At 44.0% G+C, this 27571-nt stretch overlaps 1 protein-coding gene across 11 annotated transcripts in view; it reads right to left on the bottom strand.

Moving 5' to 3' along the window:
• The window catches only part of GRIA1 (glutamate ionotropic receptor AMPA type subunit 1), a 353267-nt gene that overhangs the window by 162165 nt on the left and 163531 nt on the right, over positions 1-27571 (bottom strand). For 7 of the 11 annotated variants that reach the window (XM_042250659.2, XM_060415939.1, XM_060415938.1 and 4 more), the window contains exon 3: positions 423-662. The exons of the other annotated variants lie outside the window; for them this stretch is intronic. In XM_042250659.2, the coding sequence (XP_042106593.1) occupies positions 423-662 (240 nt within the window). The remainder of the gene's footprint in view (positions 1-422; positions 663-27571) is intronic. 11 annotated transcript variants of the gene reach the window in all.

Genomic DNA, 27571 nt, shown 5'->3' with positions numbered 1-27571 from the left:
AATTTTATTCCCATTCCTGAAGTGATCAAACTGAGGCAGAGAGAGCTTGCCTGAAGTCAGACAGCTGGAGAGGAAGGAACATAGAATTCAGATCCAGGTCTGACTCCATATGCTCCTCAAAGCCATGCCCTGAGCCCTGAGCCCTGAGCCCTGAACCAGTCAGCTAAGGTCCTTGGACGCTGAGTCTGGGTTCAGGAACGATGGAAGCTTTGAGAGCTGTAGAGTGACATGGTGCGTTATAAGGTTATTCTCTCCAAGGATGTGTTTCCACATGGGGAGTTACAGGTTAGCTACTGAAAAATCAGTCCACAGATATAAAGCATTTCTGGATCATTCCTCCTTGCTTTCTCCTCCATTCTTCTTCCTGCTGATAATTTTCTCTCCATCCCTTCAACGTCTCCCTCCCCTAGCCCCTGGCTTACCCCGGTCAGCATCATAAATGTAGACAAATTTTTGCCACTTGTAATGGTCGATGATACTGATGAGGGCATCCTGCAGCTCGGGGCGCAGCTGGAGGACAAACTGGTTGGATGTGTCAACGGGAAAGCTTGGTGTAATGAAGCAGACGTGGAGGGCCCCGCAGAAGGAGGTCAGCATGTTGACTGTCCTTCGTTCATAAAACCCAAAGATGGCATAGACTCCTTTAGAGAACTGGGAACAGACTGGAAAAGGAGAAGAGAGAAATTAATGATAGAGGAAGATGCTGCAAACATGCTGTCAGTGGCTCTAAAAATCCACTAGTCTATCCATCTAACTCATCATCCTTCTGTTATCTAGCTAGCCTTCTACCCACTTAGGCAATCTATTCCTCCATCCTCTCAACCCACCAGCCTATCTAACTGCCCATCTATTTTACCCATCTGTGCATCCATTCACTTATTCCTCTGTCCAACACACCCATCCATCTGTGGAACCAGTCTTTATTAGGTGCCATTTCCATTGCCAAGAGTTGTCGTGGTTATTCATTATGAACGTATCCAATGCAGTTTTGTGTGTTCTTTCATGTTATCTGTGCAACAACCTTATTAAGGTAGGAAAAGGATGACTAGGTAAGTTTTTAAAGGGAGAAACCAGGGCTTAGAAAGGTAATGAGCATGTCCAAGGTATCACAGATAGACCGTATCTGAGTTAGGCAGGTAGCTTGAACCCAATCTAACAATCTTTCTATAACACTGCCCATCACTTCAAGGCAAAGCATAATAAGATGCTGCAGGAAGAAAGTCTGTCAGCTTGCTGCTGATGCATGTTTAAGAAAACAAGTGTTGATTTTCACAGTCTACCCTTAGCTTTCAGTGTACATTTCTCTGCTGATGTTCATCGCATGTTTGTACATCCTACTAGCTGATTTTTCAGGCCCCCTGGTGTATCAGCCACAGTAATAGCTTAGCTGTGTGAATATCCCCACAGGGCTCATTTTGTAAGGTCCCAGTTAAGTTACCAATACTGGTTGGTGTTCAGTTAGACTGCTGGTTAGACTATAATGGTAAAAAAGACTAAAGTTATGGGACCAAGTTCAGGTCATTCAGCAATGAAACTTCATTTTAATATGTGATACAGGGTTCCTAGTCTTTGCCCCAGTCAAGTGACCAACTGTAATGCCAACCCCAGTGCCCCCAAATTACTGTCCTAATATGGATGATGAGGCAGATAAGTCATTCTCATCACAGTGACAGTATTTTAGGGTGCTTTGCTATATATGTTAGGCTGTTCATTTCTCATCACAACCCTGTGACTTTGGTATTATCAGTTTTATTTTACGATGAAAAAGCTGATGTTCTTAGATGCTTTGCTCTCTTGCCCATATCACTTGCTTTCATGACCCCACACTGCCTTTGTAGATGGGCTGTCAAACTATGCTCCATGAGCATCGCCCAAATGTGTTCCATGAAACATTAGTACCACAAAGTGCTCCTTAGAAAAGAAAAGACTTCTTTGCGCAAACGCATGTTGGAAATGGTATAAACCCTGTCCTCCTTTTGCAGTTTCATACTACATACCAGCCACATAAAAAAATTGAGAGAAATCCTGTTCCAAAAAATCAAGATTTTTGTCAAATTCAAACACTCCCAGGGCCCTTTGTTGGTGAATACATTTTAACATTAATTGATACACTGGGTCAGGCTGAACTGAAGAATGCCATTAACTACTAGGACCTAGTTGCCTACCAAGTCTCAGTTCAGTTACTTCCTAGATCTTCCCTTCATGCCCCTGCAAGATCTTCTCTTAAAGATTGTAATGGAGCCATACAAGTCATCTGTTTAACTTCTAGTGTAACCCAGCATATTGTCTAAGGAAACCTGGCAGGTGCCCTTTGTGTGTTTGTATATGTTTTTTAATTTAATTTTTATTTTGTATTGGACTGTAGTTGATTTTCAATGTTGTGTTAATTTCAGGTGTACAGCAAAATGACTGATTCTCTTTTAGATTCTCCACCTGCAGCGCCCTTCCCTTACCGCTTTGCAGTGCTCACTGCTTTTCAGCAGTTGTGTCTCAGCTCACATCTCTCCTGCCTGGACTGGCCTTCCTTCATCACCTCTTCTAGATGGTTGTTCCATCCTCCCCTCAACCTTCTATAAATCTCTATCACATCTCCCATCATATCTTTCATACTTGAATGATTATTATTTGAAATAGTTTTCTTTTTCTTTTTTTTTTTTGCTTGTATGTATCTGTGACTGCTCAGGTCAATGTTAATTCTCGAAAAACAGGGGTCTCATTTATGCCTCAAAACCAGCATAATACCCAGGACATGGTAGATGAGTGCTGATGAGAGGGTCACATGGCCTGCAGTAAGGGATGAGGAGGAGCTGGTGGGTCACCCTGGACCTCTTCCTCCTCCTCTGTTCTGGGTTGATGTCTCCTGTATTAGCTATTTATCCTTTACTGCTCACACTATTTTCTCTTTAGCCCTAATGAGGCTACTCCATCTGTTTGCAGCTGACAATAGGCACTGGCTTTAAATGTCTGTTGTAATTGTCAGAATCACGACTTCCATAAATATGGATTTCTCCAACAGGAAGCATACATTGTATATTATTCTCCTCATGTTAAATATAGATTTGTCAAAAAGCACAATCCATCTTGCTGGGTGAAGTGTATATGAGGAGCACATAAACCCCATTAAAATATTATAATATGCTCTCTGCAGTATTTTTAGGATCTCTTCTTTCCTTGCTGAAATGAAATATTATCCAGTGGGATATAAATCTCATGTTCCAATCCATTCCCTGATGTTACCTACTTGGTTTTGCACCTTTGCTTGGGCCTCTAGGGACCTTGTGGCCACTGATTCTTGCTGGAACTTCAGAAGTGGAAGAGGAAAGGATGAACTGGGAGGGAAGAAATGGGCGCAGGTAAGCATGATAGAATCTTTATACTCACAGAGGCCAGGATATTTTCCCTTCTCAAATGATCTTCCTATTTTTACCTTTTGCAAGTCTATTTTTCCCCCTTGAGCTGAATATATTATCCTCTAAGGCTAAGAGGGTACATTTGCCCACTTCTCCCTAAAAACATGGCTTGGAGGTAGCCTTCTGGATATGCCTAAGTTGACCCTGGCCCCAGACTTGTTCAGCCTCTGATCTTCAATCTGGCTCCTTATTTCAGCTAAACCTGAGCAGCAACAGAGAAAGGGACAGCGAGAGCCTGAGACTCTGTAGGCCCAGGGCCTGTGGGATACTGCATAATTGGTTGAATGTTCAGAAATATAATTAGTTGTAGTGCATTTCCTTAAATCTGTCACAGTAAATATTCAATTAAAAAAGATAACTCGGTCTTGTATAAAAAGTGCTAAACTAAATGCCAGAAACCTAGAGGATTCTCTTTTTGGTTTTTATCACAACATAGGACTATGTGACCTTGGACCAATCCCTGGCTCTCTCTGGGTCTCAGTCTCCCATCTGTAAATTGGTGGCTTCAGACTTCATAATAAATGTTCCTTCAAGCTCCTACAGTCTACGTTCTAGTCAAATTAGTTGAAAAAGATTAAGTGATTGAGCATACTTTGTTTATTTGCTAGGCAAACTTTTAGCAAACTCCAGTGCAGTTTTTCAAACCTAGAAATCAGATAAAAGTTCTGAGTTCTTAAATTTCATTGTAATAGAATCCTGGCACTAAATCCAGATGCATTCAGAGTCTTGAGTTGTATTTAAGATATAGTTTTTAATGTGATCAGTGAGTTAGTTACCTAGGAGAAAGAAATAGCAAACCATTCCAGTATTCTTGCCTGGAGAATACCATGGACAGAGGAGCCTGGTGGGCTACAGTCCATGGGGTTGCAAAGAATCAGACATGACTGAGCGACTAACACTTTTCACTTTCAGAGAGTAGATGAGTGAAGGCCAGTCAGAAAGCAGGCTAGAGGTGGACCCTGTATCATTGGACCCTGTATCATTAGATACAGTGAGCCCAAGGAGAAATGGGAACGTTGGAAAGCAGCCTGGGGACCCTGCGGTGTACTAGTCGGTCAGATTATCAGGCTGATGGAGAATCCGAGTAGGCAGGACTATGTATGTATTCTCCATTTACGACAGCAATGGTGAATATACTGCCTCTGATAGTAAGAATTAAGAGCTGATGTTTGAGCACTTATGAAGTACCAGACTTATGCCAAGACATTCGCTGGCAATGACTTCTTTCATCTTGTGAGTTAGGTTACAAATTGGGAAGGGCAAGTCCAAGACCAGCGTAAGACAAAACTGAGATCTGAACTCTACCAGTCAGACCACAAGGCTTGAACTCTTGACTTCTGTGATATGACACCCCTTCCCTCCCTCCTATAATACTGGAAGGAGACAGTCATGGCATAGAGGACAGCTTCAGTTTCTAGAAAATCCTCTCCTGTAGCACATTGCCTTTCCCTGATGCTAGATCAAGAGGCATTACTGCATTAGGATCTATTGATATTAAAACAAAATGAAACGGGGCGGTGCTCAGTTCATCCCCCTCTGGTCCCTGGGGATCATGCAGAGCATATACACACACATCTGTTCTTCTATTGGTCCATCTGCCTATCCATCCACTTCTCAACATTTCACATCTACCACTCGTGAGACTGGCAGTGGACATGCAGTGGTGAAGTCAGCAAGGTCCAGTCTCAAGGACCATTGCCTGGAAAATGGGAAAGACCGGGATTGAACTAGTCAGTTACACTTCATGCAAGTGCTGTGGAAGGGATGAGGTTAGGGTTCAGGCAGGGGCACCCAGCCTCAGCCTTTGGGAACCTCAGAGAAGGCTTCCGAGAAGAAGTGCCAGCTTCGACCCTGAAAGATGATCGGAGATCAGCCAGAAGAAGAGGTGTGCCTGTGGGGCAAGGGTAGAATGCAGTTGCTTGTGCATAAAGAGTATTCCAGGTGGAAGGAAGAACAGCAGCAAAGACCTGGCAGAGGGAAAAGCCATGGCATATTCAGGGAACCCCGCCAGAGTGTCAGATTCCGAGGTCCCTGCCTCCAAGAGATTCTGCAGCAGAATGCAGCCAACAATCAGAGCAAGTAAAAACAAGGCCAGGAATTCCCTCTTGGGGAGGTAGGAGGGCAGGCCCTGGCAAGGGCAGGAAAACCCCCGCTCTGCAAGGCACAGGCTGTTCAATTTCATCCTCACTCGGCTCAAACCTCTTTGATAATCACTTCTGGTTAAGGCACCATCCACTTAGTATCAATAAATCTCCCAGCCCTGGGCACTCCTCCTGACAGCTCTCTCCCAGGGAAGGATCTCCTGGTATGAGCAACTCCTTCTTTATTGTCACTTCATTTAAGGCCTCTCACACCGACATTTCTCCTTGGCTCCTGGCTGCGGTCCCTGGAAATGTGGCAGCCTCATTGTAAATGGTGGTTAATGAGGTGACAGGGTGGCTCCATTCAGGGGAAGGGAGATGGAAAGTGTGTGTGTGTGTGTGTGTGTGTATGGAGGGACTTTTAGACACTCATTGGGCTCCTTGAATAGTCCTATCCTTACGGGTAGAAATGACATTCTTGATCTGATTCTAACCTTGTGACATCAAAGGTGCTTTATTTCTGTCCTTCAGACAATGAGAGTGCCCCACCATCCCCTTACACTTTCTTACATCCAAGATCTGATGATCATATGTCATGAATTACCATAATATAAATTGTCCTCACGTCCTTTAAACAGCAATTATTTAGGATTCTGAGACATGTCTAGGGCTTCTCTGACATTTGCTGGATAAAGCCCTATTGTTCATTTGTGAAGTCAACAAATATTTATTGAGCACGAGGAAACTGGGAAGCAGTGATGATGCAAGACAGGTGTGTCTTCTGCCTTCTCAGCGCTTAGACAGGAGATCAGTGTCAGTAAGTTTTAAATTAAGGAAAGAAAGGATATTTTGAGAAAGTAATAAGTATTAAACATAGAACAAATGATTGTTAACTATCATGATAGCCAGTGTTTACTGAGGACTTACTTCAGGGGGTCATGGTGCTAAGTGCCTGTGCCAGTATCCAGGAAGAGGGACCTGTTTATCCAAAGGCAATGAGGTGAGAGAGAGGAAGGGGCCTTAGAGAAAGTCCAGAAAAGCCAGTACAACTGAGACAGGGATGTGCCAGAGTTGGAGGTGGTGGTGGGGGACCAGACTGCCAAGGGCCTTGCCAGGACTAGCAGTGTTAAGCCCCTGAGTCATGTGTCCGTGTTCCGTATACTTTGACTTTGGGCTCCTCTCAGCTTCCTAGAGCCTCTCTTGACTTTGGCTGGAGCCCAGCTGGGACCAGGCAACAGAGGGAGATGCAGAAGAGGAGGCCTCCTCCCCTGCTCAGACTTGCGTATTTATTATGAAACATGAGTATTAATTACCAGGTACTGAAAGTCAATGAGACGTGACGTGGTATATGAAGCTAAGAATTCGTTACAGGCTGGGCTCACTGGTCCTGGAATTAGATTCACCTTGTGGGCTGACATATGAAACCAGGGGCAGGGGAAGGACAAATGGACGGAGAGATCGTAGGTTCTGTGGGAATGCTCTTCAGGTGCCTGACCTGGTTCTGGAAAAGTAAGCACAGAAAAACAAATCAGGGACTATGAACAAGCCCCTTTCCCTCTCTGAGCTGCATTTTCCCCATCTGGACAATGGAGTTTCTGCTAAATCAGTGTTGTGTGCATATGTGTGTGTGTGTGTGGAGTACCTCTAATAAAACATTTGTGCTCCCGGAAGATGTGTAGTTCTACAGACAGGGATTTTCTCTTTCTTCGTTCCATCTTTCTTCTGTCTAACTACTTGTCCACCCTTCCAACAAATGTTTATTGTGCACACAGGGGAATACAACACTGAGAACCTTCCATCATGGAGCTTAGGATCTAGAGAGGGGAGAGAGCTAATGTATGTGTCAGCAAGATCGTTAGGATCTGATAAGTGTTAGGAAAGCAATAATATGAGATGATGGGAGTGTGACTGGTGGGGCTACTTACATACAAGGGTGAAGGAGACCCTCTCTGTAGCAGTAACCTTTGAGCTGAGAAAATGAATCATATGGAGGAGCTGGCCAGGCAGAGGGCCAGGGAAACAATTTCAGGTGGAAGGAACAGTGATCACTGCTCCACACAGCTCCAGATGGGCCTTTTCCAGAATAGGAGTCATCCCTTGGTCCAGGGAAGGCAGAGAAACTAGCTAATTATCTTCCTAAGATTAGGTAACCATCTTACTAAGAAGGTATCAGCCAAAGGAAAATGAATGTGTTGCAGACACAGAGAAGAAGATTGATATTTCTATTTGCTAGTATTTTACAATACAAGTCGAAGTCTAAGACCATATTAGGAGCTCCATGAGAGTCACAATCATCTAAACACCACGTCTATCTGTTTCAGTCATTATTGCCTCTTTCCTTTGGGCTAGACGCTGTGCAACAGAGTGGTGAATAAGATAGATGATGCCTCTGCTTTCATAAAGCTCATGTTATTCTTTACAATCCTTAGAGGGCATCACACAATGACTACACAGTATTTCTGGTAAATGAGAGAATGAAGACTGATTGATTAAATGATTAAAGATTAAATGAAAGATTAAATGATTGAATGAATGAATGCATATCATTCACTTATACTACTTGATACTATTTTTGACAATTGACCTAATTTTGCTTCCATAGCATTTCTTACATTGGGTAGACTTATTATTTTTCTTTGTATTATCAAATGACTTTTTGTGTATGTATATCTTTCACCCACAATTGACGTGTAAACTCTCTTGAAGGTAGAAGCCTTTCAACTCTATCCATGATTTTTCTTGGCATGTTCAATGAGATGTGTCCTGTATACAGCTGGATAGGGAATAACCATAAATGCTTGGTCATATTGCTTTGTTTCACAGTCTTCTAAATTAAGATGACCATCTAGCAACCATGAACTTGGGGAATATCCATTATGCCCCACCTTTGGTCCAAATTCCCCTTGCTTCAGCCCACTGACCTCTGTCACTCCCTGTTATCTTAGGCCAATAGAGAATGAGAGATCTTCTCCTAGGCTGGTATCTAAAACCCAGCCGCCCTTAATATATTCCACCTGCAACAGTCAGTCTCCTTGGCCAGTGCTTCCTAGGCAAGAAGATTTACGTCCCATTACATAACTCAACCCTTAGGTTTTCTAAAGGATTCAAAACGAGGGCATTTTCACCCTTATATAGCAAACCAGGTAACCATTTAGTATTATGGGCAGAAGATCTTTCAGAGATAGTTCATATAATCACACACACACACCTATGTGCTGTTCTCCTTGCCTCTCACTTAACCCAAGAACCGTTGTAGGATAATAGATTGTTGGTGCTGAAAGGTACTTGGTCTTCAGGGCCTTTTAACCTAGAGAAAAGTCTCCTAAAAGATGTCTGTCTGCCTGATTCCACTTTGAAGTCTGTAGAATTTAAATGTGCTTGGAATATGCAAAACCTGATGTCAAGGTCACCCCTAGCTACAGCTAGAACCTCCTGAAGATGGTGGCATACTGGGGACTTCTCACTAACTATCTGTTCTGGGTGGCTGTCCCTACTTGGGGAAAAATGCTATTCTTCATCTTATTTATTATTATATTTCTGTCCCCTATTGAGTGTTTACTATGCACCAAATCCTGGTCTAAGCACTATCATTTACTTTCCACAACAACCTTATAATTTTTTTTGTCCTATTTCATGCATGAAGAAGCTGAAGCTCAAGAAGGTTAATTAATCTCTCACAAGTCATTCGTGTGAGAAGTGACAGAGTTGAGATATGAATCCAGGTCGGTTCCTCTCCCCTGTGCCTTGAACCATATTAACTCTGGTCCCCAGAAAGTCTGTCGTCACAAACCAGAGCTCTCATTTCCCTGATGATAGTACCAGGCAACACTGAATGCTCACTGTCTGCCGGGAACTCTGCTACCTGCTTTGGACGAATTACTCATTTACTGCCCTTTCGCTAGTGCAGAGGGATTCAGTTCTTATTGCCATTTTATGGAGATTAAAAAAAACTGGGGCTAATCTACTTGCCCAAGGTCACATAGCCACCAAGTAGAAGATTCAGCCTCTAAACACAGGAACTCTAGCTTCAGAGCCATTGCTCTGCTCCTCTCTGCCGGGTGACAGCAAAGGAACAAAGCGTATCTTAGGCTTGGTGGGCCCTACAGTCTCTGCTGCAGCTGTTCTGTGATGCTGTGGTAGCGTGAAAACAGCCAAGGACAATAGGTACATAAGATGAGTGTGAAACTGTATTTACCATGTAAACCTTTATTTGCAAAAGCAGACATGGTGCTGGATCTGGTCTGTGGCCAGCTCCTACTCTGTGGGCTTCTGCTACTGGACAGCAAGAAGGCTGAAATGTTGACATTTTGTGAGAGGTAGTAATAGTTCACAGTGCATTATATGAGGTTTGAATCTCTCACATCCACTACCTCTTGAGACTACCCAGTGGGCAGGTAGGGCAGGATTGATGACCCTCGAGCCCACACGCAGACGAAGCAGGGACACAGGTGTGAACCCATGTCTTCCTTTCCACATCTTGTGGTTCTTCTGCAGGGGCTCTGGCAAGGGAGACCTGGGCCTCAAGAGGCCAGGGGCCTTCAGAGGCTTCCTTAAAAGGGAATGTGCATCACTGAGGCTGCACCCTTCAAGGCCAAGGCTCAGGCACAGAGAGGGGATTAGGCAGGAGCACTTGGTCCAGGGCTGGGGGAGGGGCTGGACAAGGCTGGAACTCGGATTTGAGGATGAGGTCAGGGCTCATTCTTGGGTGAAGTTCTGGGGCCAAGGTCAAGGCTGCAGACCAGCGCTAGGGCAAGTGCTCACTCAGCCTCATTTGTGGGTGGGAGGTACGGTTAACTCAAAGTCCAGGTAGAGATTACATCTATCTCGCTCTGCTGCTGTGCAGCCTTGGGGAACTAGCACAGAAACCCGCTAGAGCAGAAGCAATGAGGGTGAGACACTAGCCACAGAGAAGGGGCTACTGGAGAGATCGGCCTCATCGTGTCCTCTGCCTCTGGCCCAGGCACCACCCTGTGCCACCTCCCCCCGCATCACAAAGCATCTTCTGCTGGTTCATGAATGAACGGTCCCTGCAAGGAACACCAGGTAAATCATTCCAGAAATGAAGCCAGACTCACCCTCTGACGATCTTGATTCTGTTCCCTGGGTGAGTGGGAAAAATATTTTCTCGTTTGCTATTCTTCTATGAAACTCATGCATATAAATCAGTTTTCCTAAGCCAAATGGCAAGCCTGCAATGCACTGCACACCATAAACTTGACTGGCACCTGTCTATCAAGGCAAACCTTCATGAAAATCTGCAGATGACTGCCTGAGGGTGCCCTGTATCAGTGAAATTCATTTTTCTACCAAGAGTATAGCTACTGAGGAGGGGAAGGACAAAAATGAAGGAGGAATAAGGCTATAGAAACAAGAAGTTCCAGCTCTCAAAACTGTATGACACCACCAGGAACCAAATTCTACCTTGCCTGATATCTGAATTCACTTCTGACTCTGCCCCTGGCTGAATTCTTGAGCTGAACCCTAAGCAAAGGGAAAAGTGGATACAGAAGAAAAGCTCAACATTTTTTTGTTTTCTTTCCTGCTCATCTAATCCAGGTCTCAGAAAAGCATACTGAGAATAGTGAGTTTTAAACAAACCCTCAACCTGTAGAGTCCAACAAGGACGTGAAGGTCAATCAAGAATTTACCAATAAGAGCACTTTGAATTTTAAGCTCCCTGCCTACCTCTCCTTGGGCTTCCCAGGTGACTCAGTGGTAAAGAAGCTGCCTGCAATGCAGGAGATGCAGGCTCTATCCCTGAATAGAGAAGTTCCCCAAGAGAAGGAAATGGCAACCCACTCCTGTATTCTTGCCTGGGAAAGCCCATGGACAGAGGAGCCTGATGAGCTACAGTCCATGGGGTTGCAAAAAGTCAGACACAACTTAGTGGCTGAACAACAACCATCTCTCCCACCGCATCTCCTACCCAGGCCATGCCCCTTTTGTCTATCCACACACTGGTCTTTCTTTCACCTTTCAGGACAGTCCAAAGTTTGTTTTCCCTAGGTGTTTTTTTTTTTTTTTAATTAAAAAAATTTTTATTTTTACTTTATTTTACTTTACAATACTGTATTGGTTTTGCCATACATTGACATGAATCCACCACGGGTGTACATGAGTTCCCAATCCTGAACCCCCCTCCCACCTCCCACCCCATATCATCTCTCTGGATCATCCCCGTGCACCAGCCCCAAGCATCCTGTATCCTGTATCAAACATAGACTGGCGGTTCGTTTCTTACATGATAGTATACATGTTTCAATGCCATTCTCCCAAATCATCCTACCCTCTCCCTTTCCCTCAGGGTCCAAAAGTCCGTTCTACACATCCGTGTCTCTTTTGCTGTCTTGCATACAGGGTCATCATTACCATCTTTCTAAATTCCATATATTTATGGATACTCTGGCTTACTTCACTCTGTATAATCGGCTCCAGTTTCATCCATCTCATTAGAACGGATTCAAATGTATTCTTTTTAATGTCTGAGTAATACTCCATTGTGTATCTGTACCACAGCTTTCTTATCCATTCATCTGCTGATGGACATCTAGGTTGTTTCCATGTCCTGCCTATTATAAACAGTGCTGTGATGAACATTGGGGTACATGTGTCTCTTTCAATTCTGGTTTCCTGAGTGTGTATGCCCAGCAGTGGGATTCCTGGGTCATATGGCAGTTCTATTTGCAATTTTTTAAGGAATCTCCACACTGTTCTCCATAGTGGCTGTACTAGTTTGCATTCCCACCAACAGTGCAAGAGGGTTGCCTTTTCTCCACACCCTCTCCAGCATTTATTGCTTGCAGACTGCCCTGGGTTTTTTGCACATGCAGTTCTCCCCTAGAAAGTTCCTCCAAACCCTCTTCAAGTGGCTGAATCTGGAGTCTTTAGGTCTCTGCTTTAGTGTTCTTTCTTCAGAGAGGCTTTCTCTGTGCTTTTGCCCTTTTATTCTCTATACCAGTGCTGTGTTTATTTCCATCATAGCTTATCTCTGTCTTTAATTATCCTCTTTAACGTTTTGTTTATTGGCGTCATTTCATTTCTCCCAACACAGCAGAGATCATGATTATTTCATCTCCTGCTTTAGTCCTGGCATCTAGCAAGGTACTTGGCACCGGGGACTCACCAAAACATTTGCTGAATGGAATGGATGAGTGAATGACCAAACAAACTGCCCATTCTCTATATTACCTTTAGCAAGTTATTCCCCCTCTCTGGAGTTCATGTCTTCATTTGTTTTTTTAAAAAAAAAAAGTGAGATTCATTTAGCTATAACACTCTTTCCACCTCTAAAACTACACATTTTCTTATTTTTCATTTTCCAGATGGGAATGTTGAGGCATGAAAGCATGCTGTGCCCAGGGATGAGAACTCAGGTCTCCTAGACAATTTCCAACTGATACTCTTTAGTGAAAGCCCAGCCTCCTCCTCTGCAGACATGCCTCCCCTCCAAAACCAACTCCCTGGTATTTAGTTCCCTTTGTTCCAAAATTTGAGTCACTTTTCAAGGTTTCTCAAAACATGAAATAGTTTTGATGTTTCATCCATGAAATAGGATGAAATAGCTCCTGCTAAGAAACAGTCCAGACTCCTTGATTTCTAAAAGAAATTCTGAGAATAATAGCAGTTCTTACTGACTAGGGGTGCTCTCTTTGTATGCCTCCCCTAAATTAAGATCCAGGAGTGTGTGTGGGAGGGGAGAGGCTGAGATTCAAACTCATTCTGGGGAAAATAGTAAGTGAGGAAGGAGAGAGTAAAAGGCACAGATACAATGCAGAACTGCTGAGAGCATTTGGAGAAAACATACTCACGAAGCTACTGTACTAGGTTTTTTTTTGTGTTTGTTTGGGCGTAATGCACCCACAGGGCTCCATGTGGGAGAGTCTCAGCGGCCCTGATCCACCCCCAGCCTCATTTCTTAACAGCCCACTGAATGCTGGAGACCACAACCGCAGGACTAGGTCTTCATACTTTGTAAACATTCCTTACAAATGCCCCTCAGCACTTGAAAAACTCCTACACTTCCTTCAAGACCCCAGTTAGATGCTGACTCCAGTAGGAAGTCTTCCAACCCTTCCAGAATAAATGAATTCGTTCTCTGAGCCTCTGCTGTGCTTTCTTTCTTAGTACTTATCTTCAGTTCAGTTCATTTCAGTCGCTCAGTCATGTCCAACTCTTTGCGACCCCATGAATCGCAGCACGCCAGGCCTCCCTGTCCATCACCATCTCCTGGAATTCACTCAGACTCACATCCCTTGAGTCCATGATGCCATCCAGCCATCTCATCCTCTGTCGTCCCCTTTTCCTCCTGCCCCCAATCCCTCCCAGCATCAGAGCCTTTTCCAGTGAGTCAACTCTTCGCATGAGGTGTCCAAAGTACTGGAGCTTCAGCTTCAGCATCATTCCTTCCAAAGAAATCCCAGGGTTGATCTCCTTCAGAATGGACTTGTTGGATCTCTTTGCAGTCCAAGGGACCCTCAAGAATCTTCTCCAACACCACAGTTCAAACGCATCAATTTTTCGGCGCTCAGCCTTCTTCACAGTCCAACTTTCACATCCATACATGACCAGAGGAAAAACCATAGCCTTGACTAGACGGACCTTAGTTGGCAAAGTAATGTCTCTGCTTTTGAATATACTATTTTGATATTCCATAATTTCATGTCTATCTCTTCATCAGACCGTGAACTTCTACAGGGTGGGGCTGAGTCTAATTTGTTTTAAAGTCTCAAGGCCTAGCCCTGGTCCTGATAGAGTAGATGCTCAGTAACTGTTGAATATATTTGGGTTTCCTCACCGGTGAAGTAAAGGCAATAAAACCTGCCTTACCAGTTGTAAGATTATCCAAATCCTTACATTCACTATAAAGGGTAGTATACCCATCGATGTAGTACATCATCTTATTCAAATTACATAACTTAAATATAGCCTGGAGAGGATATTATTATTCTCTTTATCCAGATGAGCTTCCAAGGGTTCTGAGTCTTGCTTTAAGTCGCACAGTCAATAAATATCAAACTAGGAGAAGAAAACCAATTTATTTGACTTCTGGGTTCCCCCCTCCCCCCCAGATTGAATCATAAATACCTTTCAAAAATTAGCTGTCAGTTTGGTCATGGTGATTGATTGACAAGAGAAAACATGGATAAACGTCCTTCTAAAGATGCCACGAATGTATCTACTCTACCCCCAGCCCCCAGCGGCCTAGTGCTGTGTCACTGTTCAGCATACACAGTTCACAGCAGGCACAGAGTCAGTTCTTGTGCCTGTGGGTTCCACATCCGCAGACCAACCAACTATGGATTGAAAGTACTCGCAAAAAAGAACTGGGAAAGCTCCACAAAGCCATATTTGAATCTTCTGTGTGCCAACAACTGTTTCACAGAGTTTACTTGTATCAGGTGTTGTAAGTAATCTATAGATGCTTTAAAGTATACGGGAGGATGCACAGAGGTTATATGCAAATAGTGTGCCATTTTTACATAAGGACTTGAGCATCCATGGATTCTGGTGTCTGTGGAGGGTCTTGGAACCAATCCTCCACAAATACTGAGGGATAGCTATATTTACTACTTTCTTTATCATTTTCCTGCATTGCTGCCTCCATCTTGCTCTCTTTCTCTTTTCTCACCCTCCTCCATTCTTCCCATAGGAGCCAGAATGTTCTTTTGAAAATGGAAATGGGGTCCTGACATAGTCCCCTTGAGTTTTGAGAGGGTCCTCAGCATGTGTTCAGTAATTTTTAAATATTTATTTATTTGACTATGCCAGGTCTTAGTTGTGGCCTGTGAGATCGAGTTCTCTGAACAGAGATCAAACCTGGGCCCCCTGCACTGAGAGAGTGGAATCTTAGCCACTGGACCACCAGCGAAGTCCCTGTCAGTAATGTTTACATTGCCTTGCACGACCTGTCAGGGTCTGCCTTTTGTCTGAACCCTGGTGATCTGAACAGTTTCGTTCATCCTCTCCCTTTCTCTTATCCACTCTTGCACCTTCTCCAACATACTAAGGCTCCCTGCTAGGCTGCCCTTGTACCTAGAGCTCTTCTCTCCTACTTTTGTCTGGCTGGCTTCTTTGCATCTTTCAGTGACCACCCTAAGTAGGTCATCCACTGTACTCTGACACCTCATTCAGTTTCCTTCCATCATAGCACTTTACTCAAATTGTAATTGCAGCAGAAATCCTTTCATCTGATGCAGTGAGGGGCTACTATTAGATTATTTGGAAAAGATGGTTAAAGTGAAGAATTGCAAAAAATGATTCATCATGAGGATTTTCTTCTAACTTAAAACATTTAAGTGCACACACATTTATCAAACTTTTATGTAGCGGGAGCTTGAAGACATGACATTAATGTAAGCACAGAATTTTTTGTGTCCCCCCACAGTCTTTTATAGTTTCCTTGCCTATACGTAGCATTATAATGTTTTTAGTGATTCATCTTTGAGCCTTTCAAAAGCATGTAACTGACTTTCCAGAGAAGTAAAGCAACTTTCTTTTTGCACTCATATTTTATATAACTTCTAGTTACATGGCAAAAATACAAGTAAAACACAGAGTATAAATAGGTTTGGAAACAAATGGAATGGATTTCTAGTCTGTCTCCAACAAAGCTAATGTGAACAGAAATATAGGGGCTGATCAGAGAAGAGGCCACTGTCCAGAAGGTATGGCATTTACAGAGATCATGGAGAATACAGGTCAATCTAGAGACATGGTTGAATAGAAGAAGTTGGTCGTGAGAGACTTCACTGCGTCTGATGGCTTGTTGGCTTGTTGATTATTGGTCCCTCTTTTAGGGTGTACAATGGTGAGGGCAGGGCCTCTTCCCTTTTTCTCAGCCTGTATACACAGCATACAGCATAGTCCTTGGCATTAGGCAGTGCAGTCCATGCCAAGTAAGTGAATAAACAAGTGGGTGGACTATTTCCCTTCTGAAGTGAAGAATTTTGTTTCCTCAGCTGTGAGAGGATAGGTGTGTACTATACAAGCATGGTCATTTTCAGCTCCACATTCTGTTACCACTAACTACGTCCAGTAATCATTTCTATGTTTCAGATTCTGTTCTTCTCCATGCTTTATACATACACTAGAGCATCATACTAGTGACCGTCTTTGTACCCACACACCTACTCACCACTACAGCCACGCCAGTGCCTACTCTCCCACCTGTTGGTTTAGGATAACCCACTCCCCCTGCTCCTCCCCTCAGAACAAGTAAGGAGGTAGCAAGACCAGTTTGGGCCATGGTGCCACAGCTGCTGGCTTTGTTTCTTTGATGTGATAGGCAAGCCTGGGGCAGCTTTGAGTGCGGGTAGGATGGACCTCTTTCACCCTGAAGATTTGAGTGGAAAGCTTGGACCTGCCTTATTTGAGAAATTAGGCAAAATTTCTCCCCTCACCCCTTCATTGCCTTGTTGTTTGTTGTTTAATTGCTAAGTTGTGTCTGACTCCTTACGACCCCATGAACTGTGGCCCACTGGACTTCTCTGTCGGTGGGATTCTCCAGGCAAGAATACTGGAGTGGGTTGCCATTTCTTTTTCCAGGGGATCTTCCTGATCCAGGGATCAAACCCATGTCTCCTGTGTCTCCTGCAATGGCAGGCAGATACTTTACCACTGAGCCACCTGGGAAGCCCCTTCATTGCCTTAGGTTAGGCATCCACAGAGCCAAGGTTAGGGGAGAGCCTCAGGAAAGAAGCTTTCAGGATCCCTCAGTGCACAGAAGCCCACCGTGTGGTTTGGTGCAACAAAGACAGAGTAGGAAGCATGGGATTTCGTTTCTTTCCTTCAGTTTATTCCTTTGCATCTCTCCCTCTCCTATCTAAGGAAAGACAGGAGCTTATTGAGGATTTGGGGATTCTCATTACCAGCGTAATAACTATCAACAAACGATGGTGATGATGATGGTGATTTCTGATATTACTAATAGCTGCTGCATATATTGAGACCTTTACTGCTAGGAACTAACTACAGATTTTAAAGTAATAAACAGTTTAAAATCTGTGTGACAGTCCTAGAAAGTATGCACTATTATTATGATTTTATAAATGGACTGAGGCACAGGTAGGTAGAAGTCAGAGAACTGATAAAGATAGAGCTAGCATTCAAACCTACCTATGTCTGATCCTAGCAGGTGAGTTCTTACTATCAAGCTAAAGTACCTTGCTGTATATCTAACCATAATATTCACTGAATAATTAACGTCATCATAAATAACATCATAAGCACATTATATATGATTCAGTACAATATTGTTATATCATATATCACATGTGATACAATGCAATTGTATAATTATATAATTAAAATTTTATTTTTAATTGGAGGATAATCATGTTGTGTTGGTTTGTGCAGTACAACAGCTTGAATCAGCTATAAGTATACATGTATCCCCTCCCTTTTGAGCCTCCCTCCCACCCCGCCCCATCCCACGCCTCTAGGTCATCACAGACCACCGAGCTGAGCTCCCTGTGTTAGATAGCTGCTTCCCACTATCTGTTTTATACCCGATAGTACTGTTGTTTTGCATATATGTCAGTGGAACTCTCTCCATTCATCTGCTGCCTCTCTTCCTCTTGCTGTGTCCACAAGTCTGTTTTAACATCTGCATCTTAAGAGGAATGTTCTAATGTGAAGAGGAAGACAGACCCATGATTCATGAATAAAAACTGGACCTGAGAAAATGAAATAAATTCTAAAGTAGAAGTATAGCCTGTTCTGTATATTCAGAGGAAAGGGTGAATGCTTCTCGAGAGGGAGCCTGGCGCAGACACAGGATTCTACCTAGCCTTCTTGCCTGTGGAGCCCAGGCGCTGCTTTGAAATCTCCTGCAGCCTGGTCACCACCACCAAACAGCTGGAGCTGTCATGTGAGATGAAAAGCCTTTATATCCTTGATCTCAGGGGAGCAAAAGGCAAGCGTTAAGGTCTCCTCATTTTTATCACTTCTCTATGATGTTGGTCATCACAAACGTTTCCGACCTTCCTTCTCACTTCTTTAATTCCAAGGCCGTTTAAAGTGTTTTCAGTCTTCTTGCCTCTCTTCCTGTCAGCTGGTCTCCAGACTGTGAGGCCCCAAGTCAGTACGTGGTATGTAAACGGCATCCAAGGAGGCTTGCAGGAGTGGTAAGTGTGTGTCCAAATGGACCTCCAGGGGACCGCCCCTGCCAGCTTTACCCAAAGTCAGGAGGGAGGGCCAGGGGGATGAAGAGAGAGAGGAGGAAATGCTTTGACCTTATCAAAGCCTGGGTCTGCAGAGCAAAGGCACAGAGGTCACGGGAAGTCATACAGGGTGCACTGACCCGTGAGTTCCCACACTTAGGGTCTAGTGCACAGACCCACCCCTGCCTGCCACTCTACAGAAACTTGACAAATGCTTTCCTGTCTCTGGCCTGTGTGGTGCTCCTTGGTAAAACAGAGGATTTGGTTCTAGTTCCCTGCAGTTCCAATGTCCTCTGTTGAGTCTCAGTAGCATGGTGATAAACAGGAGACAGAGCCAACTTGGCTATGAACAAGGCAGGACTTTGCTCGAGAAGCTGGCTGTCATAATGGCCCTGTGCCTTCACTGCTGGATCTGAAAGCACCCCAAAGAGTGTACCCTCCAGTGCAGAACCTTACTGCATGAAGAAGTGAGAAAATGAGACCCAGTAATTTAGTCCATTGTATGGACAAGAACACCAAAACACAAACCAAAAAGGCAAAACTGGGATTCAGGAGTGGACAAAGGTGCTGGCTGTGCAAGGGTCTGGGGAGAGGGAAAATGCACCCAGGATGAAGACAAGTGCCAAGGAATATGCAGGTGCATTTAGTTAATTCTGGAAGTTGTCCGAATATCCAGCAGTGGCTGAACAGTCACATGTTGTCCAGATGAGCTAGATAATGTTCAGTGCATCAGTAATCATACTGCAGTAAAAGCTATCATTTATTATTTGCTGGACACTTGCATTACTAAACATTTGCCATAGTTAATTTCTTTATTTCCCACAACAATCCCATGAAAAACATACTAGATACTGTATCTCCTATTACAGATGATGATACCAAGATTTAAGGTCACACAGACACGGCAGATCCGGAAGTCAAAATCAGATCGTTCTGAACTTCGACTCTGATGTTTGCAGCCATTCTGCCTTCAGAAGAGCAAACATAGACAATTTGACTTTTTCTTTATACTGACATCCCTGAGATGAAGGGAATTTCATCTCAGCCCTTTCACACCCATTTCAGTTCTTCAAGATTCCACTCAAACACCACCGTTTCAGTGTTAACCCCAGTCAGAATCCACCCATCCCTCTCTGAGCTCCCGGAGCTCTCAGCTTGTGCTTTCATTAGAGCTCGTGGCACTTTCTGCCTTGTGTTGGAGTTAACTGTAGAGTGGATCCTCCCTCCACTCTACGCCCGGAGCAAGTTGTTTAGACTTTCATATGGCACTTAGCGTCTGGCGTTAATGCCAGCCAAGCCTGGATTTGTCTCCTGTCTCACACAAGGAGCACAGGGGCCCTGTCTTAGGAGTGGTTCTGTGTGCTTGGCACTTAATAGGGCTTTGGGAACAGATGCTTTCTAAGTGAGGCTGGTCCATGCAGCTGGTTCCTTCATTCTGTCTAATCTATGAGCTGTGACTCCCCCTCCACTGACACCCACACATCCTGGTGTACTTTTCCATGCATCCTCAGTCAGGGTCACTGAACAATGTCGGGCAGAGGTCCGGGACTCCTGTGTGGAGTGTCTCTCAGATCACAAAGAAGGTGGGTAATTCCACTTTCCTCATGCTACTTTTCTCCCTCTGATTTTCTCTCTTCAGTGGATGCCTGTCCACCCTTGTATCATCAGAATTCACTTTAGGGAAACGACTGCTTGCCCTGTTCTCTCACTCTAGAGTTAATGACTTCCTTCTTCCTGAGGAAGAAAGGCTCTGATCCCTATGAAAAAATCTTTAGAAACCATTTTTCAAAGGCAAGTGGCCACCAGGGCCACCTGGGACACTTAGGTTCATACCCTTATGTTCAGTCCTGGCTGGATATCTAGGTGGCTAAGAGCACAAGGTTTGCCATGGACAGACTGGACTCGGCTCCCCACTCTGTCTCTTGGGCAAGTTAATGATTAACTCTGAAACCTTTGCTTCCTCATCTGTGTTACAGAAATAATGGTGATACCCACCCAATGGGGTTGCTCTGAGAGTTGAATGCATTGAAAATGTATTGCTAGCACAGTTCCTGTCTCCCACTATGTCTGTTGCTATTGTCGCATTATTATTATTGTTGCTTTGTAAATGGCAGCATCTGGTAGCTGAGAGAGATAAGAGCAAAAAGCAGTGGAAAATGTGACCTCTGCAGTTAGTAGGAGATGCAAAATCACATGTAGCTTCTAGTTGGGAGCCTAAGAATAGCTTTAGTTAAGTTTCTGCTTAAAATAACCTGCATGCTTCTGGGCTTTCAGACTCAAAGATGCTTTAAGGAGCACCTATATCAGCTGTGCCATTTTACAGAAAACAAAAGCTCCAAGAGGGGAATTGATGTTTCTAAGGTCATGCATGTGCGCTCAGTCATGTCCAACTCTTTGTGACCCCACCAGGCTCTTCTGTCCATGGGAGTCTCCAGGCAAGAATACTGGAGTGGGCTGCTATTTCCTCGTCCAGTTTCTGGGGGAAATTAGTCAAAAATCAGTCATGCTAGGGCTCAAACTCAGATCCTCTGGTGCCAGTCCAGTGTATTTCCCACTGAGTATCCCTTGAGTTGGTGCCCTTTTCTTACCGTATCCCTTAAGCTTTATCACCAGTTCCTATGGTAACCTGGACACCATCTGAAGATGCTGCCTTGGACAGTATTGAGAAGATGATGGTAACACATCTTACTACACAGACATTCCTGAGATAAGTCTGTTTATGCTGGGATTGTCCCTTAGTGTCACGCTTACATGGGCCAATTCTGCTGAAACTAATGTGCCAATGCCTATATTAGTGTTGAGGGTTAAGGGTCTAGTCCTTTCATTCAAAGCTGTGGCTGAACTCAAATGCTGATGAGAATTGTGTTGGCATTCTGGGCATGAGCTTCAACAGTACAAAACATGAGGAAAATGGACTACATTTGTGATTCTCTACCTTAGAGAGCACAGTCAAGGCCAAGCATAGATAGTAGAGATGAGAAGTAAAGCCTTGAGTGGAAACTCCCCAAGGTGTAACTCTGAGGAAGAGACCCCAGGCCTGACCCATCAGGTAGCCCTTACTCATGGGACTCTGGACAATCACTCTGCCTGAAACACATGCCTAAATATATACACCTTGCACTTTACCACCTTCAGACTTCTCTTCATGCTGCTCCTTCTGCTTTCTTCTATTATTTAAAAATATATAGAGTTTGTTGTAAATAATACAGGGAACTCCACCTGGTGCTCTGTGACAACCTAGAGGGGTGGGATGGGGTGGGGGAGGGGAGGGAGGTTCAAGAGGGAGGGGACTTATGTATACCGATGGCTGATTCATGTTGATGTATGGCAGAAAGCAACAGAATATTGTAAAGCAATTATGCCCAATTAAAAATAAATAAATTCAAAAAAAGTATGTAGGAATTTCCTTGGTAGACCAGTGGTTAAGACTTCACCTTCTGATGCAAGGGATGCAGGTTCAATCCCTTGTTGGGGAACTAAAATCCCACATATCTAGTGGCCAAAACACAAAGCAGAGGCAATATTGTAACAAATTGAATAAATAATTTAAAAATGATCCACATCAAAAAAAGCATTTACAAACAGAAAAATATATAGAACTTTGTATCATTTAAATCATGTTTACATCCCCCATTTTACTGAATTGTCATGACAATCCAGTGAGGCCAGTACTTAGCACTGCTATTTCACAAGTAAGAAACTGGGAGACCAGAGGCATGAAAGGACTTGCCCACGGCCACAGGGCTCATCCCTGAAGTCAGACCTTCTTCGTTCTCCAGTTTCCAGTCAGTGGTTTTCCACGTGTCGCAATCAGTAGAGCCACCAGATTGCCAACGGGAGCTTGTCCAGCAGATTGCCTGCGTTTGAATCCCGACACATACCCCTTTCTTCGTGGCCTGTTACTTAAGCAGTGTATGCCTCAGTTTCTTCATGTGCAGAACGGGAATAATAATCACAGCCTCAATATCAAAAGACTGAGAGGAATAAAGGGTTATTGTGTGCAAAGTGCTCAGAACCGTGGCTGGCACAAAAGACCTGCTCAGTGAATGTTGCTATAGAAACTAAGTTGTGTCCTGTCTGAATTCCCTCCCTGACAAGGCTCATCTGAAATGCCGTGAAGTGTGAGTCTGACTTTTTGTAAATAGATGCAATTTCTGCCTCTTTTAGACCCTGTAATCATTTGTACTTTGCTCATAGCACACAGTATGTTCTGCTGTGCACCAGAGATAACTGTAAACTTGTTTTTCTCTTCCACTCACCCCTTGCCTGTGAGTGCTGTGGTTCAGAGAGAGAGAGATCTGATAGAAGCATATCCCCTGTGATGCCTGGAGTGATGCTTCATGCCGGAGAGGAAGAAAGTTGGCAAATTCTGGTTACACCAATTTCAGTTGAACCCAGAATTCCAGTTCCCTTGAAGATCTAGAATGTTAGGGTGGAAAGTCTCCTTAGAGATGAGTGTTAGTCGTTCAGTCATATCCAACTCTTTGCAATGCCATGGGCTGTAGCCCGCCAGGCTCCTCTGTCCATAGGATTCTCCAGGCAGGAATACTGGAGTGGGTTGCTATGCCCTCCTCCAGGGGATCTTCCTGACTCAGGGATCAAACCCGAGTCTCCCACATTGCAGGCCAATTGTTTCCTGTCTGAGACACCAGGGAAGCCCAATCCTGCACTAACAGCAGATCACTGGGCTCCTGGGAGGAGGAAGATACTTGTCCAAAATCATATAAGATGACAGTGGCAGAAGTAGATATAGAAACTGGATCTTGTTATGACCCTCAACCCTGGGCTCAACCCAAAGCACTACACTGTCTCTCTCCCTGGAATGAAGGAGGAAACAGCCGTGGACCTGGGTTAAAGAGAAGGCTGCACAATGGCAGCTCATAGCTAAGCTTCAGCACCAGAACTGCTCGATGGGTAGGGATGGATTTGGGATACATGTTACAAAACCAACCAGGGGTGAAGGACGTGAATCAACTGCACAGCCACTAAGGCAGTTTCTCTGAACTGACTTGGTATTTCACCGCTCCACGAATGGATCAGGAGCCCTGCAAAAGAGAACCTTCAGGGTTCAGTGTATTCAATATGGACCTTTAAATGGTTCTCTTCCTCTTTCAGAACATATAATCTAAACTAGAGACCCCCCCAGCCTTGGTCTCCAGGGCACCTCCTTCGTGTCGGAATTTGTACCTCAGAAGATGCTAAGGTACAAAGATACACAGTCTCTGCACATTGAGTCCCTTTCTTATGGTTCTCCAGGTGATTATCTAAAGGTGAAGTCCTTATCAGCCTGCACCCCAGAGCCTGTTTTCCACAGACGGCTGTCATGTTTTCTTTTTCTCCTTGTTGAGGTTTCAGATAATGTTTAAAATGTAAAATGAATCAGAGATAATTCTGCACTGGTCAGCAGGACTTGGGCAGAGAAATGTTTTGATTCCTGGTACTGTCAAATCTCTTCTCCCAGTGTGAGATAAGGTAAATAAATCTTAAGGCGATAAGCTCCCCCATCATCTCTGGTGTAAATGCTTTGGGGGAGGAGGACCAGTGGGAAGCCAGTTCCTGATACCTACAGGTGGGGGTTAGGGGAGCTCTGTCAGCAGGCGGAGCCCTGAGGTGGGGGACCACTGAGGCTTACACCCCAGTTGTTCAGATGATGAAACCCAAGGCTGCCCATAACTGCAAAGTGAGCGTCTGATAATGGGGGCAGGGGTGCACGTGGGTTGTCCAAGTCATGATTACTGAGAGATGAATGTTCACAATTCCTGGGGAGAAATGCCCAGGTGGCCAACAGCTCTGACCTGGGATTTTGGGGGAGGTCATCTTCTTCTTTTGATCTCTATGTCCAGGGCACAAGTTCCTTCCAAAAATTGTTAATTTCAAGGATAAAAAGTGTTTTTATAACAGTTCAGTGTGAAGTTGAGACAGGGAGAAGTGAAAAAGAATTTTTGCAGAGGAAATTCATCCAGAAGTCATTTCCCATGACTCGCTGACTTGATGGTACCTATCAGATTTCCTCTGATTATTAGGACCAGTTGCTGTTGTGTTGTTACTGTTGTTTCAGTCCATACATTGGTTTAACAAATATATTGTGAAAACAGTATTTGATTACCCTTCAAAGAGCTCATCTACCATCTTCTCAACAACATAAACCATGTGTGAAGCAAACTGGCACTAACTTAGTACCATCTTTGCCTTAAAGAGCCATGCTCTCAGTCCCTCTGACTGATAGTAACTTCTAAACTACTCCATAGTTGAGCCATTAGGTATGTTGAATGCATACTTTTTGGGTGGCGTTTCTAAATTTAAGTTTCCCCTAGGCACGAGAGTGCCAACTTGACACATTACGCGAACAGTGACATTTTCTATCATATCAACATCTGCCATGTTGATGGAAATAACAGAAGTAAAAAATGAAAGTGAATTGTCCTACAGACTTTGAAGCTTAGGTTCATAAGATTGATCTTTATTGTTGTTTGTTTTTCACTGTTACACTTAATCAGCAGCTTCACTTTTTGAAGAAAACTTCATTCCCTTTCTCAATGAATGCTTCTTCAGCTCATAACATCCTCAGCTGTCACTGACTACCTCCTAGTAACATATAATAGGTGCCCACTGATGCCACAGAGCTTTAAGTCCTTAAAGTCAGAGATAATCTTCCATGAATAAGAAACATCTCTGCAGGTCTGTCCCTCTTTGTGCTAAGTCCTGGAGGCAGTACTCTGCAGTGCAGGGTCAGCAAATGCATGCAGGACACATATACTCCCCTATTCTGTACCCAAGGCAGACATCACTAATTAATTGTGGCATCCTTTCCTGCTGAGCCCAGCCCAGGTCTCAGAGTCCTCATCACCAGCCTTCCTGGAAGCCATTATCAATTTATCAGGATGGACAGACTTGATAAAACCTATTTTCCAGCCTAACTGTAATGGTTAAAAGCAAGAACTCTGGAATTGGAGTGACCTGAATTCAAATCCCAACACTACCACTTGCTTGCAGGTTGTGTGACCTGGAGTACAGTTGTCCAAGTGCCCTAAATCTCAGTTTTTTCCACATTAAAATGACCAGTTCTCTCATCCTTTGGAAACCTAAATTTAGGCATTTCTTTCTCTGAGAAACCTTTGTTTGCATAAGACTGAGTATAGCTGCCTCACTTAGACCTGTGAAAACACCCTGAACTTGCACTTCGATTTATTTTTATTTATTTTTGACTGTTCTAGGTCTTCATTGCTTCGTGGGCTTTCTCTGGTTGCAGAGCAGGATCTCCTCTCTACTTGCACGTGCAGGCTTCTTCTCATTGTGGTGGCTTCTCTTGTTGCGGAGCACAGGCTCTAGGCACACAGGCTCCAGAAGTTGTGGCACAGGGCTCCGTAGTTGCGGTTCCCGGGCTCTAGAGCACTGGCTCCGTAGTTGTGGCTCATGGGCTCCACAGTATATGGGGTCTTCCCAGACCAGGGATCAAACCTGTGTTTCGTGCATCAGCAGGCAGATTCTTTACACTAGACCACCAGGGGAGCCCTGAACACGCCCCTGTCGTGTTTGCTGCCCTGCTGTCCTCCAGCCCAACCTGGCCTATACTGCCCTTTAGTGAGCTGTGCTTGATCCTCTTCCAGGTTACTGGAACTCTGTCATTCTCTTTCGAGTTCCCATAACCAACAGGGTAGCCCAGGAGGTCTGTCCTGGGATAATCACTTATGACAGTGGTTCTCAAACTTGAGCTTGTAGCGTATCAGAATTCCCTGGAGAGCTTGTTAAAATGCAGACTGCACAGCCCACCCCTAGAATTTCTGATTCAGTAGGTCAAGGGTGGGGCTTGAGAATTTGCATTTCTAACATGTTCCTGAGTAATGCTCATGCTGCTGGCTCTGGACCATTGTTTAAGAACCACTGCCTCATGGAATAAAGGAGATTTTAAAAAAGGATGAACTACTGTTGTCTAGGGAAGAAACTTAAGTTCTGTTTGTCAGCTCCCAGATTGGTGATGATCTCCATCTGAACCCTGCAAGCTGTATTTGCAACTGATTCTCATTAAAGTCAAGGAAATTTACACATAAGTATCAGATGTTGGACCTTGGTGAAGGATGAAAAAGCAGGGCTTCTAAATTTTGCTGATGGAGCTCACAATCTTCCCTCTTTCTCAGTTGACAACTAGTGAAACGACTTGATACTTTAATATCTCTCAGTTAATGTCATACTTTTGCAGGAAACTTTATATTTTCAGGGGTATTCTCATCCATATTATCACATTTGGTTTTATAATAACTGTTTACAAGAGGAGAGAGAGGAATTAACATCTCTTTGAGTGATAAGGCAGAGTAAGCCAGGATCCAGAGTCCTCGATTCTTTGCCAGGTCTGTTTCCATGACATCGCATAATCTTTGGTGCAAGCGTAAGTTCTGTCTTTGAACTCCCTTCATGTACCAAACCTTAATTTATTTCAGTTTGTTACAGATGCTTGAGCTAGAAGATATCACAAGGAGATCTACTGATCAGAAGGTTCTAAAGCATTTGGAGATATGGATTCCATTGAGACCTCAGGAAAGCTTTGGACTCTTCTAAAACATTACCGATATATAAATATATGATACAGTTTACATATAGTTTCAGGTTGTACAAGGACCTTTTAAAGCCAAGGGCCACCATGTTTCATGACTGTCAGAGGCACTGTTCCTAGAGAATTAAATGTGGTGCTGTAATGTCCACCTACAAACCATGGAAGATGAACAGAGGCCATATAGTACTGTTTTGGTCAATTGGCTGGTTGTGATTTTTAACAGATGAGTAAACTGAGTGGTTATTTTTCAGGTACCACAGTCAAACAAAGGCAGAACTAGAATGAAAACTGGGATTTCAGAAGGTGATGAGATACTGTGGAGGAGGACTGGCTTTAGAGTCAGGGAAGATTTCAATTTCAGCTTATATTGGG

Source organism: Ovis aries, chromosome 5 (assembly GCF_016772045.2).
Source record: "Ovis aries strain OAR_USU_Benz2616 breed Rambouillet chromosome 5, ARS-UI_Ramb_v3.0, whole genome shotgun sequence".
Classification (NCBI taxonomy): domain Eukaryota; kingdom Metazoa; phylum Chordata; class Mammalia; order Artiodactyla; family Bovidae; genus Ovis; species Ovis aries.
The sequence above is the reverse complement of the archived record's forward strand: the minus strand, read 5'-3'. Positions and strand labels throughout refer to the sequence as shown.